Source organism: Anopheles ziemanni, chromosome X (genome assembly GCF_943734765.1).
Source record: "Anopheles ziemanni chromosome X, idAnoZiCoDA_A2_x.2, whole genome shotgun sequence".
Taxonomy (NCBI): Eukaryota; Metazoa; Arthropoda; class Insecta; order Diptera; family Culicidae; genus Anopheles; species Anopheles ziemanni.
The window spans coordinates 12,734,581-12,757,285 of NC_080707.1; the positions used below are offsets into that span (position 1 = coordinate 12,734,581).

A 22,705-nucleotide genomic window follows, 5' to 3' on the forward strand; every position below is an offset into this window, starting at 1 on the left:
AAAGCCACCCGGAGGCGATGCATATGTGAGGTCCGCTGTGCACCATGAAATGTAAATAAATATTGTTCAATGCCCAACGCATGAAGGTTCTTGTTTAAGACATTTTCCAACTCGCGGCAGTCTCATGTTGCCCGTTTGTTTATTTCACTTGCGAGGCTTGGTGTAGGAACCTAATGACTGCAACCAGATAGAAATGCTGATGGTGCGATTTAAGTCAGATTCCGATCAGGTCTGGTTAAGTCTTTGATCTCATACTGCAGATCTGAAAAGTGATCGTGAAAAGCAAGTCGATAATTTGATGGCTATGGTCCGGCATGTTGATGATGTTGAGAGAATTCGAAGGGATACAATTTGCAGATTGTTACAATCTTATATTTGAGCAAACGGAGACGATGTTGAGCATAGTAGAGCGTTGGGACGTTTTTGTTTGGAATAGCCTTCCACCGCTTATCGTGCTGATAGGCATTTCGTTCCGGACCTTGAACGTCACCATCGGCCTAGACTACCGTTATTAGTGCTCCTGATTCTAATCCTGCAGTATGCGACGATTGCGTGGTCCGGGGTGAATACAAACACGCATGTACACGACCACAAGAGTAAAGGGAATCCGAATTTAACATAACATAAAATCGACGACGCCAGCAAGCCCGGCCGAGTCCGGCGCAGGGAGAAGAAGACATGCCATGGGACGATCTCAAAAAGATGGTCGCGCAAAGGCTCACATTGTCGCGAGGGGTCGTGCCGCGAACGCATTGGGTAGTGGGTAGGATAGAGAAAGGTATATCGCGCGTATATAATGCTGGCCACCATCGCCATGGAGTTGATCGAAACTGCGAAGCCATGGCACGTCGTAGTCTCCACCTTCGCGGTTAAGCGGGTAGAATAGGACCTGACACATGTTGGTAAGTAAGACAGAGGGGGAGAGAGGGAGAAAAAAAATAAACTCCCTATAAACGTTCGGTATACGGAACGCGGCGCGAAGCATATGCGCGACGCGGGATGGCAATTTTCATCTCGATCTCGAATTGAAACTCTCGAAACAGAGCTTTTGCCGTGACGCAGACGGGAAGCCAGCGGTGGAACAGAGACAGGGGGCAAACATTCTGCGACGGGCCGGAGCGGGACAGCGCCATACGGCGGGTCGTTTGGGTTGGTTCATTTCCGTACAGCGAGAAGTAAGAGGAACGAATAAAAAAAAAAACCGGTTACTGCCATCGACCCCTTCGATTCGGCATCGTGCGGAAGAACCGGACAATTTAAGACCGTCAGCAGGTCAGGGGTGCGGGGCTGGCTCGCTTGGCCACACAACCACCGACTTGCAGCCCAACAACGGCACAACGGTACCACGGCCGGGCCTATGAGACCCTACGAGCGTGCGAATGAAATGGAAAGCATAGGGTCCCGCAGCCTATGGGCTATGTGAAGCATCCAGGCATCAATCCCTGATGAAAATAGGTAACACAAAGTAAGCCTTTCATAGCCCTGTGTGTATGTATGTGTGTGTGTGTGTGCGTGCGTGTACCGATGAATGTGCCGGGGGCTACGCATAAAAAAAAAATGTTGTGAAACACCAACGAATTCTACCGTGGTCACTCCATCAAGGGCCACCGAGCAGACAGTCCACCAACAGCATTTTGCTACACGTTTCACGAATGATTTACGACCTACGGATATTCTAAACACCCGTCTCAATCATCCCACCTACTAGGTGAGGGATCGAAAAAATCAATTTTTAAAACACTGCCCTCAAATCATCATCGACTATTACGATAGGCTTGGGATCAGCTCCGCCATCCAAAGGGCAGCCATCTTGAGTGCAGCCAGTAACCAATGAAAGGACCCGTACAATGCAATCGCCCTTGCGGCATGGCTCTGCTTGCAAGTGGTTTTGTCCTAGGTCAACTGTTACTGTATTTTACACGCCTTTTTAACGGAACATACCGAAAATGGTAGAACGAAAAACAAGGTAGCTGAAGATTAAATCCCATTCTGCTTAAAATCTTGGTTGTTTTTAGTTTATCAGTCAGTGTTTCGACAACAAACTCATGTCTTTATCGTGACCCAATGTTGTCCTCAAGAAAGTTTAAACCTTCAATTGAATTTCTCCTGCGCCATCGAGTTTTAAAGGCACTTCCGTTGCCATTGGCGGAATGAACGCGCATGAACCCAGCGTGAACCGAGCTTGCGAGCCAATCCGTTACGCGGAATGCTTTGCAGCGAGGTCCCTTAAAGTCCTTTTTGTCGCCGGGGAGAGAGAGAGAGAGAAATGCGAGAGAAATCTCTCCCGGAGAGAAGCACGGCACGTCCGCACGCACACATGGCTGACCGCGCAGCGCAAGTGGTTCACACGCTCCGCGTACAGCGCGGTGTAGCTTAAAGGGCGCTGGTGTGCATGCAGCGCCGGACGGAACGCACACAGCCACCGAAGCCGAACGCACCGCTACGCGTGCGGATACGCCTTCGGTACCGGTTTTGAGCGTGCGCTGGTATGGTGCGGCTGGCGTTCGGACAGCGACGCTGCTCGGCTGAGTGTGTATCGAGCCGCGAACGCGACAGCACACGACGGTTCCCTGTGCGAGGGTACTAGCGAATGGTGTGGTGTAGCTATTGTTTTACCTTACTTTTGTTTGCATGGGTTCAATTAAATGTGTGACAGTGCGGTGTTTTCCTCAGGCAGCTGTTATCGATACGGTACGAGAAAAAAAAAATTGCATCGCTGCTAGTGCACCCTTGTGTTCCCTGTGCGTGTGTGCCTTGTTTCGCCCCCGATACGGTATATGCAGGCGGCAAGGTGTCATTTGGTCCCCCTGGAAAGGCCCCAACAAAGGCTCTTCCTTGCGGAGTTTGTTCATCGGTGAAGCTAAGCTGAATGTTGACCTGGGATGCGCGTACGAACCGAATCTATGTTAGCCTAGGATTTATCCTTTACCCAACCACACCTCCTCCAGCTCCATAGCTCGTGTGTACCAACTGTGTGTGTGTGTGTGTGCATGTGCGTGTGGTGTGAAAGCAGCCTCTAGGTCCTGGACAACCGAAACGGGCACACACAGCACACAGTGTATGAGTAAGTCGGTTACGGCGTGTGCCCTTTGTACCGTATTGTCATTCCGGGTGTCCTTTGTCAATAGTGCAGCCGACGAAAGCCACCATCTGACCGTGTGTAGATGGCCATGCGTGAACGGGTGTGTCTGTGCGTGCATCGAGTTGAATAGAAAAACAAATCTCAAGTCCCAGCTGCAAATCGTCCCGAAGAATTGTCCCAAGCAAAAGGGCTTTTCTCGCAAGGAATGGAAAGAAAAAAAAACCCCCACACACACACACACATTTTACCCGCTCTACTCTTCCATCAACCCTAACGTGTGTCCTTTCGCATTCGGACGGACAAGTGGTAGACTGTGTTTGTGTGTGCTCTGTGTGGTCTGTGTTGAATGAAAATGGTTTAATTGAAATGAAGGGAAGAAGAAACGAAACGGAAAAAAAACACATCACAAAAGTCCACAATCAACCGACAACAAACAGAAAATGTTTCTCGACGCGTCAACCAGAACCAGCCCGAAGCCACGTGGAGCCCAAAACCGTTGGCTTCCTTTTTGAACCATAAAGGATACCATATGTCCTTCGTGTGATGAGTCGAAGGCAGCCCGCGGTAGAAAATATCCTCGGGCGCGAGTGTGTCACTTCCGGTTTCCCCAAAATCCAATCGCCCAAATTCGGGTAATTTGAGGTGTTGAGGAGAAAACGTGATCCGAAAAGGGGCAGATAACATGGGCACCTAATTTCTAGTACTTGCGTATAGCGCAGCCTGCATTGGGCTTTTTCCTTTATAAACAAATGTTCAATAAAAAGGGCTCCAAGTTAACTCTCCTTTTCGTTCGCGATATCTTCCAACAACGTTATAATTAAAAATCCAACGACAATCCATCGGCACAACCAAAATAACTGCTCGATAGTGCGACAAAGAGAAGCCCGTAAAAGGCAACGCCCGACAGAGGGCGCTAGCGTCTCGGTGGCTTGTGCCGTCTTTTTTTTTTCTTCTTCGATAGTGTAACCGAGGGGCGAAACAAGTTTTGCTAATGATATTGCATGAAGGCAGAGGTGTTTCCAGTGGCAAACCGTTTCGTTCATCCCTGCATTTGTTTTCCTTCAAAGTATTTTAATCAATTTCATATTACCAGTGAGGACAACTGTCATCGCAAGCAAGAGCAGAAAGCACTGGAAGGGAAAAGGAAATATTGTGCAGTGTCTATCGTCGCGTCGACGCGTAGTTGAGGGTCTTTAGATACCCGTCTTTGTGTGTGTTGTTGCTGTGTGCGTGTGTGTTTTTTTTTTATTATTTTTCAATCGTGTATGTATGTGAGTGTCCTCCGTCCTCTCGGCTATCCTCCGTGTACGTGTGCCCCCCGGGGCGCATTGCAATGTGCCACTTACGCAGAAACGATCACTGGATTAAGCTAACTCCCTAACACCAAATCCAACGGGCCCTCCCCCCCCCCACACACACACTCACACACCAGGGTGGTGTGCCAGCAGGGGGAAAGGGAAGAAACAGGGGGGTAACAAAGGATACTCATGGATGGATGTGTGCGACGCGTGTGTGTGTGCGCGCGAGTATGTGCCCCACCTTCCGGTTTGCGTGCGTTCGTGGCGGAGTGAGAAAGCGGCAGCAAGCAGTTTGACTCCCGGACACAGCTGCTAAGGCTCAACGGAGGAGAGAAAGTGATCAAAAAGAAAAAGAAAGAGAGAGAGAGAGAGAGAGAGAGGAAAATTGGGAAAAATCGCAGCAGCGAAAGCAACAAACGACCCCAACGGAAATCGGAGCTCGACCCGTTAAGGACAACCGGGGGGCGGGCGAGACAGAGCGAGTGTGAAAGATAGCGAGTCGGCGATCGACCCCGTACCAGAACAGAACCAGAGCACTCCCCAGGTGGTTCCACGAGTCAACCAACGGCTGGCCCCCGGGGGAGGAAAAGCGCATTTTCCTCCCGCCAGTGACGCCCGACGATGACGAACCCGCGTTCGAACACTATCAGCCGGCCGACCGCCATCGTTATCGGCCTCGGCATCGTACTGTGCGGACTCATCGGCAGCGCATCCGGTAAGTAGTGCGAACCTCGGACGTTGGATCAGTCCCGGATGGTTTCAGGATTCAGGGAAAAGAACGAGGATTTACTGTAAATTAAACATCCACGCCCAATCGGACTATATTCTATACAGTCCAGAATACTAAAGTTAAGGAACCAACTAAGTCCGGTCTGACAGGATATACCTACGACTACAAAATCGATGGAAATTCATTCTTGATAGAGGACTAGAGTTCCCAAATGAATCGTAAGCCTTCAAAAGAATAAACCATCACGTTAAAGACGTCACCATCTTACTCTGACGTCAGGCTACATTCCCAGAGTACACTGCAAACGTAAAAAAACGCTTTTTGCGTGGTAGAATGGAACTCTTAAGCTTCCAACATGTAGCCAAACGACATGTGGAACATTTCACTTACGGAAGAACCTAAGGAATTTGAATTCTAGTAAAAAAAACTCACCCCAGAACTCCGATTTCCACATTCCAAATACCATAGTCCAACTCCGCTTTATACCTGCCTGTCAAGTGTCCTTGCATACGCATTTGAATATGTGTGTGATATGTGTGTGTCATTGTGTGTTCTGCTTCCTACCTCCAATCACAGCCTTCTTCAGAAGAAGACCGGTGGGCACTAAAAAACCAAAAACCCATAAAACTCGTCCTCAACTCTGAGATTTTTGGAAGAAGCAAAGAACCGAAAAACAAAAAACAGGCTGCAGGTCCCCTGCAAACGATAAGCACCGCGTGCCCGGGAACGCGCTATTGCTAACCATCTGGTCGTAAAAAGCGGGTTCCAGGTGTTACGCCTTGCGTCTGGATAACGGTGGTGTGTCTGTATGTGTGTGTGCGCGCGCGCGCGAGCCACAGTTCGTCCTTGCTCCGTTGCGTCCTTTACCGGCAGCTTCGTAAAGCACACGCACTCGCACAAATACACTCGTACACACATGGGACGGGAGTTTGTCGGCGACTTCCTTGTTCCTTCATGTTACGTTGTCCCTGTTGTGTCTGTGTGCGTGGTGTGTGTTTCGCCGCGGCTCTGAACCCATATGCGCAACGATCTTACTGGTGAAAAAAGTGTTTGAGAAAAACGAAACGAAGGAAAACTGCCAAAACGGAGGAGAATCCTCCGGCAGGATCGTATGCCTGTCGGCACCCTCTGCAGGGGTTCCGCATCCTGTTCGGTGCGCTTGGCTGCGCTGCGCTCTCACCAACACCAACCACCGACCCCCGAATGCATTTTACTTCACTCCTCACTGCATCGGCATATGCATTTATGAGGGAGTGTTTTTTTTCCCCCTCGACATCTTCCAATGTTCTACTCGAAAACGCGTGCATTATGCGTTACGAGGATGAGTCTCCGATGCGCAGAAAAAAGAAACAAAAACCCATAAAATTATCCTTAAACGACCTCCAGATGTGGTCGCGATCGTTTTTCCTTCTCCGTTTTCCATCCTCGTCACGTCTCACAAGGTTTTAATACCGTTTTCTTCGAACTCCGACAGACATCCTGGTACTGGATAAGTGTCTATGCCTATGACTATCTCTCAGAAAATTAGATCTGCGCGTGAAAGATGAGATTTTTACGACGGATGTTCTAGTGGTGGTCCGAATTCGTTCCGGCTTTCGCGGAGTTCCAGCGGCGTTGGTTATTGAGGCTGTGGGAATATTCCTAGCGGCTTCGCATCCGGCTGGGATATGAGTTTGGAAGATTACAATTATCGTTCCGATAGAGATACCATGAGAGCGACGGTTCCGAACCACTTTTTACCCACCGCGTGGAGGAAGGATTACTCATTAACGTCGTTGTTAAGCGGATTCAGACTCCTTCCGGATCCGAACAACAAGGTGGTGGGACACGAAAACTGCAATAAAACGTAAAGCACCTCCCGGGCAGCAGGATGTCTGGCACCTGAAGGACGGAAGGCGTTTCCAGCTGGAGCTGCAGTGCGACTCGTGGGAGCGGTCGCGACATCCTTTTACGATCACCCGGGGCTAACATGGTTCTCCACCGTTCCCTAACGGCGGACTGGACACCACAACATCGGCATAATTTCGTCTGCGAACTATGGGTCCCCCAACTCTGGGTGGATGGGGATTTGCATATATTAGACCATGGTGGCCAATCGCCGTAAGCGTGCACTGTTTCACGGTGATTGCTAGCTGCTTTTATTGCTCTCTCCGCTTTGGAGCTGGCCCAACAACGCTGGGAGCTGGAGTCTGCCTAAAGCGGAATGGGTACAAACATCAATATAGCCAATAACGCATTAATTCCCCTGCTCCCCGCGTCTTGCGACGGATAAGGAGCTCTCGGCTGCGTCGTTTTGGAATTATTATCAGCCCATATACTCACGTCCCTCTCCTCTCGTTTGGCTATGTTCTTCCTTCATCCGTTTATTATTATTTCCCTCGCGTTCGGTACTTTACCATTTTGGTTTATAGCTAGCGGCGCGTGTGTGTGTGTGTGCTCGTGTGGTTAAGATTTATGATGGTCAAGTCCCGCTGCAGAGCACTCAGCTCGTATAAGCGGAGGCTCACTTTTCACCTTTTTCCGCACTCCGGTTCACGACACGATTGGTTCGGTATTTCCATTTCCACCTTTCCCCAGCGCATATCTCCCCGAGAGATGCTGGATTTGGTTGGACGCTGTTGGTTGTCCTAGGTTGTTCCGTATGCTAATTCCTCAATATGGGCGACCATTTAACGGCCGGCGAATGCGCCTTTGCGTTCATTTGGATTTAGTTATAATTTGTCTCCGCATGCCCAGAAACCTGCCAAAGCCAAGCGGGAAGAAGCAGAAACATGCAGTCCCAAATGTCGGTGGTTCGCCTTCAGAGATTGGGGCTCTGCTAGAGCGCTGGTTTGATTTACGTCATTTTGATCGTATATTTTGAGCTTACTGTCAGCGGGTTCTAATGAGATGTTATTTCCCTCCCCGGGAGAGGGGCATAAAACTTTTAGCTGATCAAATTCGAATTAGCCAAATGTTTGCCACGCGCACAGCCAAGGTGCCCCGTGTGTGAGTGTGGGATCATCGCCGATTCGATTCGATTATGATTTACGATCCCTGCAAACGCTTTACCCTTTTTTTGCGGTATTACAACTTCATCGCGGAATGAAAAACCGCGCCCGAGGCGGTTAATTCAAAGATGATATGACTCCTGCGAGCTCCCCCGAGCGCGGTTCAATTATATTCGCGCGGGTTTTCGGTGACTCAGAACGCGGCTGCCCATTTACGAGACTTTGACGTCCGCCATAAATTATCCAGTTTTCTGATGGGCTTCTGAACACGCTCGCCGATGGAGGTCTTTGGTGGTTCCTAGCTGCCGGAGTCGACGCGCTTTCGCCTCGCCTGCCGTATAATATTTTATTACATTCCGAGTGTCAATGGTGTGATGGTCCCGGCGCATCATCCGGCCCACGTCCATCAGCGGCCCATCATCATTCGTTCGCGGTAGCATATTTATCGTCTTCGGTTCGCGTGGCGCACTCCAGTGCGAACACCGAGGTGAAGCACTGAACGGAAGGAACGAACATAAGATGCCTGTTATATGTTGCCTGTGCCTGGTTGTTAATGTTTTTTTTCTTCCTCCCAATTTTGTTGCTTATTGGAAGGATTTATTTTGCTCTGTTGCCAATAAAATACTCAATTGCCAAATATTTTAGTGGGGCTTAATCGCCACCCTCCTGAGACCATTATGGAGGAGGTGTGTTGTCAGAACTTTGTAAAAATTGTTCGGAATCGCCATAAATTGTCTTAAGTACTTCGTGGCGACGATTTAAATGAATAATTTGCTTAAGTGAGGACTAATTGATGGCTTGATATGTTAATTCCTGATCAAGTATTCGAAAAAAAACTTCATGTCTTGCTTGATACCAAAGTCTGGAACTGTTTGGAACTCCCAACCTCAAGGACCGAAATACTATAGAATTGCCCTGTGGAGCAAGTCCCACTTTGGAGGACAAGTTCCGAACCCTCTGGAAGGTCTTTAATTGAGTAGAGTCACCTCTCCGAAAAGCTTGGGGTTTCGGGCGAGTCCCGCTCCAGTGTGGGTTTGCCAGGTTGGACATGACGCCACCGAAGAGAAACAAGGCTATTAACCTAGCGGTGAGTGGTTTTCTTCTCCGGTGCTGTGGTAAGCAAACCCTTTACATTTTGGTAAAGTACTCGCATTAACGATGGACGGACGACTTATCCGGATGTATGTTGCTTTCCATTCGAGCACCGTGTGCTGCGTCATCTAGAAGGGATGCTGGGAGAGTTGCTGGGCCAGCAAAGCGAGCGCGCGTAGATGCAAGGTGGTCACGTACACATGTGTGTGCGGTCGCGATCGGAGCCGAGCGGAGCGAGCACAGCAACCTTTTGACCACCGTTCGGATCGGTAGGAGTGGACCGCCTGTTTGGTAGGCTTTATAAAACAGGTTTTCTTGGTGCTTGTTTTGCGGCTCGGTTCGGCTCCTCCGCAACTGCTACAGCTGCTGCCTGAGAAACATGAAATCTTCCCCTCTCGTTTCCATCTTACCCTCCCGCATATGGCAGCATCCTGTGAGGTTGAGACCAGCATCCAGCATACTGTTACCCCATCGGTAGTGAATGGACCTCCGCTGAATGAAACGCACGCACACCTTCCTGCGTGTATGTGTGTGTCTGTGTGTCCCGGAGGTTCTTCGAGAGCTCCACCACGACACGGTGGTGGTTATAGCCCTCACGCTCCCGTGGCAAGGTTGTTCGGGGGGGATGATGATTTGATCGCCTGCTGCACCACAAATAAAGCTTTAACACACCCATCTCTGAATTTGCCCAGAATTAAAAATGGAGCAAGCTCTTTGTAAACTCCTGTTTGTGTCTTCGCACTGATTTTTTTGGGGAACGTGTAAGTTGAACTCCCGACATTGATCCAGGCAGGGATAGCGCTACACGATCATATATATTTTCATTGTAAACCTCCCCCCAAAAAAAGACCTCTGTGACTGTATGGGTGTGATAGGTCGCTTGCTACACTTTCAAAAGACGGGGATTTGAAGTCTGATGCTGCACTGGAGCGACTCCAACTTCGGAGTTCCAGCTTGAGTTCGGTTTGGATTCTTATTCCTTGTCTTCAGAGGCTCCTACCACAAAGGTGAAGGATAGCAAGGGTGGATTTTTACGGTGTATTTAGAGCGATAAACAAATGCTTCGCCTGGAACTAAGAGGAGGCTGCTGTGTGGGTTCCTAGTTCGTACTGTGGTGCCAGTGTGTACATCTTCCCTAGACCCTGATGTCCATACGAATCTCGCGCGTCGCCTTTCCTTAACTCCAACGACGCCATTACACTCCGCCCTGCGCTTTTCGCTGCCGTCACGACGACGTCGTTTTTTCTCGCAACCGGACAACACCGCGCAAACGACGACGATGACGACGACTCCGACGAAGCCACGAGCGCCGCCAGGGAACATGGCGGCGTAAAAGTCAAATGAGAAATAAAGTAAAAATATGTAGGTCGCCCTTTTAAGCCGCGTCGCGAGCGAGCGCCGATTCGGAGCGCTGACCAAGTGGTTGGGTTGGCTTACAAGCCAGCTCAAAACCAGCTCCACCAAATCGCGCAGCACCCGAGCCTCCTCGGCTGGTCTCGATTCTACTTTTTTGTTTGTGTGTTTTTTTTTCCTATTTCTCCATTTGTTGGATAGGTTTGTTCACTCCGAGCTCGCGTGGCTGCCTTTTGATCTTTCTCGCTCTCCGGCCACCGGGGGGGGGGAGGGATTTTTTCTTCTTCTTTCCTCTCCTCCTCGCGGGAAGACATTTCTTTTAGGTTATTCCGAGCGTTTAGATCCCTTTTTTATTACCTCTTTTACCATGTTTGTGTTAGTTAAATTTATCCCCAGAGTCGGTTTTCTAGTTCTACTTTTCCTCAATTCTGAAGTTCGCATGACAAATGACTTTCGCTCGATTTGTGTGTGTGTGTGTGTGTGTGTGTGTGTGTGGTAAAGCAGAGTACGGTTATGCAGAAGATTGACCTTACTTTCGCAGAAAAACCGGGCTGGAAAAATGATTCCGAGTGCGATAAACCCCGCGCTTGGTTGGTGTTTTGTTTTTAAACTCTCCGATTTCCGAAATGTCAGTCGCGCGAAGGAAAAGTGGTAAGTTAAGATAGCGATGATCCGCAAGAAGGCTCTCACTGCGCGCTGGGTCCTTAATGCCTGTGGGATAAATGCTTAAGTTTGGCTTACATACATATATATATGTATACTTATATGTATATCTCGGTCTCACGTGCATATATTAGCATAAATCTGCAATAATGTTGTCCACGCCGAGGTCTACCTCTGATTCTTTTTTTTCGGGGTGGGCCGTGCTCTCGAAACCATTTCCGATTCTGTCCGCGCGCGCGCGCGGTTTTGTTTTTTACTCCATCGGTTCCTTTTTTTTTTTGTTTTATTGCCACGGTTTCCGTTTGCTGCTTGTATGCTTCTCTTCATATTTCTGCATTTCGTCGTTTTCGCGCAGTTTCTTTTCGTTTTTGTTTCTGTTTTTCTTCCCTCCCCCCTTTCTTCCTATCAGTGCCTCCGAAGCAATTGGATCGGTGAAAAACACCACCACGTTTCCCGCAACACCATCAGCCGCCTACGCATATGGTCCAATCCAGCATCCAGCATCGTTTGTTGTTGTACTGCGATATGTTCCATAATATTTTATCCACCGCACGCTTCCAAACGCCATTTGCGTCGGAACGGACCGTGGGTTCGTCGCTTGCGCGCCCGTTGCAGTCGAACGTTTTGCGTTGGGCGTTGGAACGTTGGTTGGAACACGGGGGAAAAAAGTAGGCGCGTAAGGGAGATGGAAGAGGTGGCTTTCGTTGGCTAGAAGTGTTCTTTTTTGGAACAAAAATATCGTATCTACTCATTCTTGTTTTCCAACCTAAAATTCTACCAAATGGCGTTGAAGTCTCCCAGCGCTGCCTATCTCGATTGTAACAACTACAATTCGTACGACGTGGATGAAAAATGCTCTGACGTAGGTTTGAAAGAAGCAATGTTTTATTGTATTGATTTTACTCCGATTTTCATTATTTTCCTTCGCAAAATTAAGTCAAACTGGCCTATCCCCTCTTTTTAAAGCGATCGAACTTCCGAGTGATGCTACCTCTGATGGCATGGACCGATGGCAAACCCAAGCAAGTGTGTGTATGTGTCTACCTTCTGCACTTCTTTTCACCTCCTTCTTAATTCTCCGCTACCCCCGGGGCGAAGGAAAATTGTCCCTTTTCGCTGTAAAACTCTCGCCGCTCTCGCCCTGTTGCGAAATTCAATCCGGGTCACCAACACCCGGACCGCGGTTTGTCTCCGGCGTTCCTCTCGTTCGCTCTTCGATCAAGGTACGTCGTCTCCTATACCACGTACACGTACAACAACGCGGGCCCGAGAAACGAGATCGGGATTTTCGTTTTATTTCCCGACAAAACCGTAAAGGGGGAATAAAAAGGAAAAGGACTGTCCGGTGTAATATTTTTTACACACACACACTTGCACACAAACGCACCGAAATGGAGTGATGCATCGTCGAAAGTGGATAAATCGCTTACTCCGAGACCCGTAAGACAATCGGTCCCTGAGCCTGCTTTTGGCCCTTGCTTTCATCTCGTTATCTATTGTTTTGCTTCGGATTTGCCAGTTTTGTTTTCGGTGTGGTCAATTCATTTTCTTTTATTTTGTTTTTCCCATTTTTCACATTTTTCCCTTTTTTTATAACTTTTTATGGAATTCGCCATAAAGGAATTTTCCATTGCTAATGCACGTGCAAGTTAGAAGTTGGGAATGTTTTTAGGTGGCTTTCCGATGGATTTACTTTTCCTTCTGGCAACCCTCCGGTTTATTTGTGCTTTTGTGTGTGTGTGTGTGTGTGTGTGTGGTTTATTTTTTCTTTGCCTTCCGGAATTGGCTTTTCCTTTCCAGTGCTCCGACCCTCGACGGCTAAGAGAGTGCGATCTGGAGAGAGAAAAAAGGGCGACCGAAAGAACGCCCCTAGCACGCTCGGTTGGGGCTAAGGGGAAAATCTCTTTTAAAATTTTCCTTATCCCTCCTTCTCCCCCTTTTAGCTGAGTTTAATGTTTTTCTTTTGCGTGGCTAGAAAATTTCCTCGCCTACAATTGCGCTAGACAACATCGAACCACGCACGCACTCTGGTCCCGAGATCTCGGTTTGCCCTCCTATAATTGGGGACAGTGTGAAAAGCTCACGAATGGGAAATAAAGAGAACTAGCGAACGAAAGGGAGAACGAGAGAATGCCGAAAGAAAAAGAGAACAAAGCAGAACACCACCACCCCGGCTCGATCGCGATGGCAACGAACCGCCGCAGGCGAAGCGGATTGAAAAACTCGGGCTGAATTCTTGCGTCTATGATTTACCTCTCTCTCTCTCTTTCTTTCCTTCTTTCTTTCTTGTTCTCTCTCTTTCTCCTACTTTTATTTCTCTTTCCCTTCCCATTTTCTCTTCCCCTTTTCCTTCTTTCTCCGCGCTTACCTTTTCGCGCACCTTTCTCCTCGCCACCGATCGTTTCTTTATTCACTTTGCCGTTCCTGTTTTCGGCTACGCTATGTCGCTTTGGTTTTTTTTTTATATTTCCTCCTTCTCCCATTGGCGTCGTTTCTCTTTCTCACGCGTTTCTCGTGGCCAAAGCTCGAGACGCCCTTTGGTTGTTCTGTTCTGTTTGCACCTTTCAGTCCTTTTTTTTTGTTTGCTCCTTACTTCTTTCCCTCTAAGCTTGTCTGCTTCATTTTCGATTCGATATCGTTTCTTTACTTTATTTCTTTTTCCATATTTCTTTCCTTCCTTTGCCTTGCTTCTCGTCCGTGATCGTCCAATGTGTGTGTGTTTATTTGATAGATTTTTCTCCTTTGCGTTTTATGTTCGCTTCTTGGTTGTTTCCCTTTGCTGTTTCATTCCCCCACTTTTAAGCATCTTTTTATCCCTCGTCCCCGTATTCGTGTCTGCCTTTCGTGGTCCTTATCAATTTTTCCTTGCTTTTTTCTCTTGCTTTTTCTTTTCCTTCCAACCCGGCTGCGCTCCATTAGGCAACACTGTATGCGCGCATTAGGCTAATAGTTTTCCGTTTTTCGTTGCGTTTTGTTTCTCGTTTCCTCCCTACCTCTCTCGTTCTCTCTCTTGTTTTATTTTGTTTTACATTAATGTTATTTTTTGACCCTCAACTCATTGCCTTTGCGCGTTGTTCTCGAGTGTGAAAAACCCACCGATTGGTTTTGTATTTTTCAACAATTTATCTATCATTTCTTTTTCGGTTGTACCAAATGCTAGATGGTTTTTTTTTGTTCCACTGCCTCGATATGTTTGCACAGGGGCCGAAACAGGATTTGCAGATTCCATAAACGTCGCCACATATTACGCCCGCCATTGGTCGCGCAGCTTTTTTCTGACTCACTCCGGTGCGGACCGAAGCTAATAATAAGCATTCTCCCGGGAGGGGGGGGAGGAGAAAAAATATTCATCTCACATCGCGCGCCTGATCGTCACGTTCTTCGGAGCTGCTGGCTTTTGGGCGATGATGATGAGAGGACGACGCCACGAATGGTTACTCCGTAGCCATATCGCATAACTCATCGTCGCAAGATCGCCCCGGGACGACGATTCCAACGACGATTGCGAGGGGACGTTGGGGTTGTTTTTTTTTAATGGCAAAATTTTGATCGCTCCCCGCGCCGCGTACGTGTTTATGCCGTGCGCTTCAACCGTGTGTATTTATGAACCGTACCCGACCCGCATCTGCGCAACCGAGGGGACTTGTTTTGCATACAATGGTTTCCCGAGCCAGCGTGCGCAGGCTTATGTTGCTATGTTGTTTCCCCTCTGCTTAGTGAGCACTAATACCCCAACCATACCTTTGGGGGGATTTTTCTCTTATTGTTTCCTTGCGATGCTGTCTGCTGACGGTGCTCTAACAGTGAGCAACCTCTTCTTATAGCGATCGGACATTCCTCATGCGTCACTGGATGCAATACGCTTCGTTTATGCAATTCCAAATCACCTTAAATTTTAATTCAGAACTTTTAACACAAACGCTGCAATGATGAAACGAGAGAACGCAACAGAGTGATGGATGTATCGCGACCACTCAACGAAAACATTCGTTGCCAAATGGTGGCTAATCACCTTGCAATAACACCTTGCTCGGCCCGTGTCCGCCTTCTCCTTGGCCCGATTAATTACGGATGCGATCCCGGAAAAATAAAACTCCTTCCGCCAGTTTCGAGCGGTTTGGCTGCACGGTGGGAGAAGACGCGGATGTTACAGGAAAACGAATGGAAGTGTTTACATGTTAGTGGTAACTAGCTTAAATGATAGTTAGATAGTAAGTATCAGTTCAATACATTGCTCAAAATTGTAGTTGTGCTATACTAAAGTTGATAAAGTGATGAAATGTGTCATTTTTTGTTATTGTTTACGCAATTTTCAAAAACGTGTGGTTTAATCGCTTTAAAAAAATGAGAGTTTTTACTTAAAAGATATATTTTAGTAATGTAAATACGATGTTTTCAATCGAACAACTTCAAGCATTAAAACAAAATGAATTTAATGGAAAATTAAGAAAGAAAACAAAATTTTCTATTGCTAATGAATAGATAAAAGAACGTCACATGACTGCATACATTTCTAGTACCAACCGATGCTTATACTGCAGTGGTGTCATCTTGTTTTCCAATTTAGAAATTGATTTTTTTCATGATTTTGTTTCAGTTTTGGTTAAAAGCAAACAAAATCGTCGAAAAATTAATAAAAAAAAAAAAACATTCGCTTGATTGTTCTACCGTATCCCATCGTGCGTTGGCTTGAGAAGGCGCAGTGCAAAAGGAAAGATAATACGCCGATCCCACCAGAGATCTGCGGAATGTTTTCCTATGCCGTGCATCATTACACCAGTGACCGAGCGTCTCTTTGCCACATTTTCCTGCTGTTTTTCTCTCGTTCCTTCGCTATGCCGTTCGTTTCGTTCGTTCTTGCTCACTTGTTTCCCTTCGGGGTTCGTCCTTTTTCCCCCCCTCAGTACATTTCCTTCGCTTCATTTGATTTGGTTTAATGCCTTTTCCTTGTTCATCATCTTTTCCCCTTTGCCCGATGTTCGTCCGAGCGCCAACAAAGTTTTTTCGAGTACTTCTTCACTCTTTTACCATCTTTTTTGTCCTATCTTCTTATCTTTCTCCCTCTCGTTGAGTTTTGTGTACTGTTCTTTCCTTTTACATTTTTTTTTTAGCAAATTTGGAATGTAAGTGATGCGTGATCGTTCGTTTCTTTCGTTCTTTCGAGCGCCGTAAGTGGTTCGAAACCGAGCCCGAGGGGCGAAGGATCGCTCCTTTTTTTCACTTCCTTCTGCTTCTAACCATCTTTTTGGTCCTCTGTTAGCTATCCTTTATGCTTTTTTGTCTTTTTTCATATTACATATCCGCCCACAGGAACCGAACCCGAGTCGATGGTTCTTTGTTCTCCGAGCCTCCCGGGCACACTGTACAATGCAGTTTTGTGAAGGTTGCAGCTTCTCCGATAGTTGGTCGTTAAAACGTTCTTTTAAAACTCGCTCGCACTCGCTTACTCCATCCGCGTTTCGGGGCGCAAAGGGGGTTTTGGTTTGTTTTTTAGTTTATTTTATTTTACGACTGCGAAATCATTGATCCGCCGTTCTGCTCCTTTTAACGATCGAACGCGCGTGTGCCGCTAATTTCCTGCTCAGCTCGCGCAGTGCTACTACTAGCTTCGCGTAAATTTTACACCCGATGATTTATGCCGATCCGTACCTTTTCGGACTTTGTAGCTGAGGAAAACCATTTTCGCAATCCAGCACCCTATGCGAGTGCAAAAGGTAAAGATGGAAAATTAAGAAACCAAACAAATAAATCATTTATAAAAAGATTTTATGGCACTTCGTTTGAGCGATTCGAGTTGGTGTTTGAGGTTTGCCTTTCCGGCGAAACGAGATACAATTAAGGTGGGGTTTTTTTTTCTCATTGTTGGACATACTTTTCCGGGAGTTATTAGAAGGGAATAGATAGCTTTTGGGGGGGAAAACTGGCCGGGAAAAATCGACACCAATTTCCCGCCCACACCGAAACGCAATTGTGATCGAATTTTTATCGACCTTTTTCGCCGTCGGGGGGGGGGGGATCGGATCGGAATCGGATCGGATCGGATAAAGATTGGCCTACAAAGTTTTTTTTGTTTTGCGCCTTTTTCGGGTCGCACGCACGCAAACAAAATTGAAGGGGATGGAAACCGAGAAAATGTCCAACGTCATCCAGCTTCAAGTGGTCAATAAAGAAGATGGTTGACTTTACTTCTTTTCATTTTTCGTTCGTTGCCATCTGCGATCTGGGAATCAGGTTCGCGCGGATCGAATGCTGCCCGCCTTTTGCCTGTTGATTGACCGAACGCACGACGTCTTGGACACCCCCTTCCTCCAGCCTAAACCCTCCCCGCTTTCGTTAGTGGGGGTGGTTCGTTTTTTTACCCCCTTCCCTTTGGGACGGAGGTTTGTGGGGGTCGTTTTTAATCAACGTGAAGCATTTTAATTGCTTTCGAGCGCCTAAAACCACCCCCCAACGTTCCACCCCTGCCCCTTCAACCCTTCCTTTATTTGGGGGACACAACGAAAAAAAAATCAAGTGCTATGCTCAATCGATTTGATGTTACATTTTGGATCTCGTTGTTGTGATGGTTTTTTGTTGTTAAATTTTTCGCTTTTTTGGCAACACTTTTGTCCACCACCAGAAAAAAAAAACACACTGGGGTTGACAAAACAGCCAATCTTTCCCATCGCTTTTATCGCTAACACACAGCGCGATCTCGGCCTGGGAAAATCGGCTTCGGCGTAACAAGATTTTGGCAACGTTTTTCTTTTTCGGGTGGGAAAGCTGATAAAATGTCGTCTCCCATTTGTAAAAATAAACTGTTTTCACCCCCATCCTCCCCGTGGTCCCGCGATGCTCCACGAGCTGATGGGAAGATGGTGGTGTGCAGAACGAAACAATGCGAATGTGTAGAAGCGGGTGAAAGGCAATGGTTAACCATTTTTTCTAACGCAATTTTCACGAAGAAACTTTATTTTCCCAGTGCAGTGATCATACATTTGTCGAAACATGTGGGATACCGATTTGGTTTTTTTCTTATAACATTAATCAATATAGGAATTTCCGGGCATCGAACTTTGGTGAATATTAATATTATTTATAGGAATCAACAGGCATTGAATACATGGGAAATATTATTTTGTTTCTGAATCACGAAATTTGTTCGAAAATATATGGACATCCGTTTCTCGTTCTTATCTTTTTTTTTTTTTTTATGTTTTTATAAAAACTAGAGTAATATAAAAAAAAAGTACTTTGGGAAGCTTAAAACGTCGATAAACGTCGGTTTAATAAAAGTTTTAAACAAATTTCATCAAAAAAGATTGTACTAAAAAAGTGTGCTAAAAACGCTTGGCATGCCAGCGTGTTAAAAAATTAGTTAAATGCAATTAACTTTGCACATCTTCGGTTACGAAAAAATGGTTTGAAGGTGAGTTCAGCAACTTGTTCTAATGTCAGCGTTTAAAAAAAAGGTCTAGGAAGTATGTGGGACGGGGGAAGGACGAAGGTGATGCAAAAAGATGTTCCGGAGGGAAGGGTAACCAGCTTTGAACGCCATCGATATTCCTGCGCAGCGCAAAACCGCCCCGCCAGTTATGATGAATGGCATAATTCCAGTTCCGCTGAAGTTATCATGAAATTATCGTGAAAAGTGCACACACGTACGCACACAAACACCCCGGCGGGTAGGCTGGTATGTCACCAGTTCAGCAGTTTTCGATATTTCCGCACCGTCATCCCTTCGTTCGCCCGCCGACCGTTTCGTGGACATTTTTGCGCCTCAAGAAGCGTCCCCGTGAGGACCCGTTTGCACCCTTCGATCATGGTTTGTGCGTGTGTGTGTGCTGGTACGACATACGGGACCCACTAGGGGTGATGATAGATGAGACACATTTGCACAGCGTGATAACGAACTGTCGCCAAAAAAAACATGAAGAAAACACTGATTCGGTCGTGTGCCATGACACCCAAAGCTTGTCGGGGCGAAGGAAAAAGCGACGTGAAGGAGAGGAGGGAAGGGAAGGATGATAGCCCCAACTCGACCCTCTTCCGGGAGTAACACACGGGGCCGTACAGCGTTACGCGCCCTTTCAGCCCTTATCGAAATTGCCTATCACGTTCAATAGTAAGGACGCCGTCATAGTTTCAATAAACCGAAATAACTTCCAAGCCTTACTCACTTCAAAATTGCGACAATTTTTTTTCGGTTTAAGAAATATCTATGAAAATGTTCAAAGCTGGCGAAATATGATTAAGTTCTCTAAAACTTACGTACTTTCATTTAAAATAAAACATAAATAATGGATAAGGCATCGGTACTCGAAAGGGTTTTAATTTAATTCAATTATATTATGGATCATAAACAGACCTCTTGTACTGCTTGTATACAAACTTTAAAAAAGGTTTCAAATCCCTATTTAGACACAGTACTACAATGTAAAATAAATAAAATTTCATTTTACAATATAACACGAGAAACCTGTACCTTGTTATAAAGAGTTTAATTAACATGTTCTTTGTTGTTTGTTTGACAAAACAATAATTAGATGAATTGATAGCCGTTGCCACCTTTTTTTCCTCTACTAAAAACACTTTCTGTATCTAAGTCACCTAAGTTTGTCCCCACCACCTCTATCTAATTTGGTTATTTAGAATGAATATAAACATGAAGAAATTTAATTATACTAAACATTATGTTATGAAGCTGTCTATAAAAACGAAATGAGGTAGAATTTGTAACAAATTAAAAGATTGTTGCTGGCCAACATTTGCATAATTTGCGGCAGCGATTGGAAACTAACAAAACAAGTGACGTTTAGTAGCTATGAAAGCTAGTTTATATCTCTGATTTGACCGCTTCTGTGCGAATTTCGGAACGCGCAAACAAAAGCTGTTCTTGTAATCAGTAAAATATACCTGGTAAATGACACAAGGTAGCTTTAAAGAATAAATGTGTACTCTTTATTGTTGTTACAGTGTAGTTATCTACAAAAACCACAATTACCATTTTTATTTTTCATGTTTTCTGCAAGAGACAAAAGCGGATGAGTTAAAGACAAACTCAGGTGCGTTAAAGACAAAAGTTGATGAGCTATTTCAAAACTTGGTGCCATAGCGACAATACCACCTGCTTTCGATAAAATCAATTTGATGTTTTCTATTTTGACTAAGTTTTCCGTCAGTCTTGCGACAAACTATATAACTCTGAAGCTGAGGCTCCGTTTGTCATTCATCTTGCTCTTCCATGACAATGTGTCCAAGTGTTTACATTACTCCGGGTTGAAATCGAAACCGAAACCGTCGCGCGGGGGGTTCTTATGAGACACTTTTGCGTTCAATTCGTCATCTGGACGGCTAAATGAAGCGGGAGCCAAGGGCAGGGAAAACATGCTCCTGATGCAGACGGATCGGGTTCGAGTTAGGGTGGTAGGGGAGAGGGGGAGTGTCTGTCGCTGTTCAGCGAATGTGGTCTGCAGCAGAAATTTGCATACAATTAAGTAGCGCGGCGTCATGTCTTATGTTCCCGAACCGAACCTTGTTGCGTGCGTGCGTCCGTGTGTGTGTGTGTGTGGAGGGGCCCATTTTGGTTGGCATTTATTTTATTTATTTATTTACTTGCCGCCCGAGCCGTTAGGGGTTGTTTTACTGTGCGTTGCCGTTGTTGCCGCAGTCGTTATCTTCGCTTTAATGTGCGTTCCGGGCCGCGGAATGGGAAAATGCAACGCACGGATGCGGGCAATATCTGGCGGGTCTCTTCCCGTGTGCCTTCAATAACCGGCGACCAGACCAAGACGAGTCCAGATAAATGCATTTGATTGTTGCTGCCTGGGCTGAGCTGTCCCTGGTGTGTGTGTGCTTTTTATACGCTGCAATGTTGATATTTCATTAGCATTCGTTTCGTTTAGTCCATTCGAGAAGTGTCTCTTTCATGTTCGCCGTTTGGTAATTTTCGGGGGTGTTCTGCATATGTTTGGCATCGCGTGGGATGCGCAGGGTTTCGAAAAGCATGCCGCACATCCACTTTACGGACTAATTATTGCCGGTTAACACTAGAATACATTGCTTTGGAAACTTCCCCGAATGCTTTTTAAAGGTAATTTGGATCCCTATTTTTAAAACGCTATAAGTTTAATATGCTATATTCTTAAAAGTTACATTTATTGGCTATCATTTGGCGTTTTTAATTTTTTGATGTACCACTTCATCATTCCGCTACCTTGATGTAAAGCAAGAAAGATTGATGTGAATTGAATTTTAATCCTTTTCAACTTTTATTTTTGCAAAATTGCTCAACTTTTATTTTGCTTCTGTGTTATGCCACCTTTAAAACATAATTTGATATTTTTAAGATAACAAATGACGTCACAAATTGGCCTAGAAGCTGTAGATTTTAACATTTTTCAATACGTTGTTTCCGTCATGTGCTTTGGTCCGTTATTCCGTACGCGAGCATTTCGAAGCGTTATGCGGCGATACGTTACTATGAGAATTGGCGTTATTTTTTTTATCTTTGAGCCCAATTTATGACGTAATTTGTAATGGCAAATATTTAATTTTATTTTTGAAATGTTGCTCAACATACTAACTTTCTAGCGCATACTTTTTTTCTTGGATTACATCATAGATTTAAAATAAATAAATGCTGAAAAAACTTAATTTCGACCGTTTTTGCGTTACACCGAGCTAGCGGAATGATGAAGAAATGCATCGAAAAACCAAAAACATTAAAAGATAGTCAACAAATGTAGAAAAAAGTAACAGTTTACGGATTGGAACAATTTTCAAACATAGTGAAGTTGTAGCATTTTAAAAATAGGGGTCAAAATGACCTCTAAAAAGCATTCTAGGGATAGTCAAAGTTGGTTTTCGGAGCTAGTCGAACAGAAAAATCTGAAATTTTTGCTTTAGATGTTGGGCTTTGGATTTTAAGAAAAGCCTTTTTTTTGTAAAAATATTCAGCCGTTTTCGAGATATTGAAATCTAAAATTGCGTTAGGGTCAAACTGACCCCGATTTGAATTCTAGTGTTAAGGGTGACGCTCACCAATCCCGCGCGCGCGGTTTGTTGTCTCGTTACACATTTATGCTCGCATCGGCAACAAGTGGGTGGGAGGGTCTTACCATTCCCTTCGCCGACCGACCGGATGTGCCCGGTGCGAAACCCTCTTGCGCACACAACACCAACATCTGCCCGCCGGTCAAATGACGAGCGCGCGAGCGTGTGTGCGTGTGTGACTCCTATGCTCGTTTGCATAGGAAAGGGCCCGGCCTTTCCTTCTTTCTTTCGGCGTCACAAACAAACAGACACACACGCACACACACACACACCGGAGTGACACCGCGAAATGGAGTAGAACAATTTCAAACAAAGATCCATCCATAAAGGCCTTCGTCGGGGCATACGTTTCGATAGGGAATAGCAAGGGTGTTGGGTAAGGGAGAAGGGGGAAGAGGTGCGGAAGTTCCAGCCCAGGGAAACGAGGGGTCGCACGACCGTTGACGTACAATTGTGCATTTAC

The 22,705-nt window shown here is 46.0% G+C and overlaps 1 protein-coding gene across 1 annotated transcript in view; it reads left to right on the plus strand.

Moving 5' to 3' along the window:
• The first annotated feature begins 5,001 nt into the window (after nucleotides 1–5,001).
• The window catches only part of LOC131291096 (neurogenic locus Notch protein), a 78,783-nt gene continuing 61,079 nt past the window's right edge, over nucleotides 5,002–22,705 (plus strand). Inside the window, exon 1 of the mRNA XM_058320286.1 lies at nucleotides 5,002–5,095. Within this exon, the coding sequence (XP_058176269.1) occupies nucleotides 5,002–5,095 (94 nt within the window). The remainder of the gene's footprint in view (nucleotides 5,096–22,705) is intronic.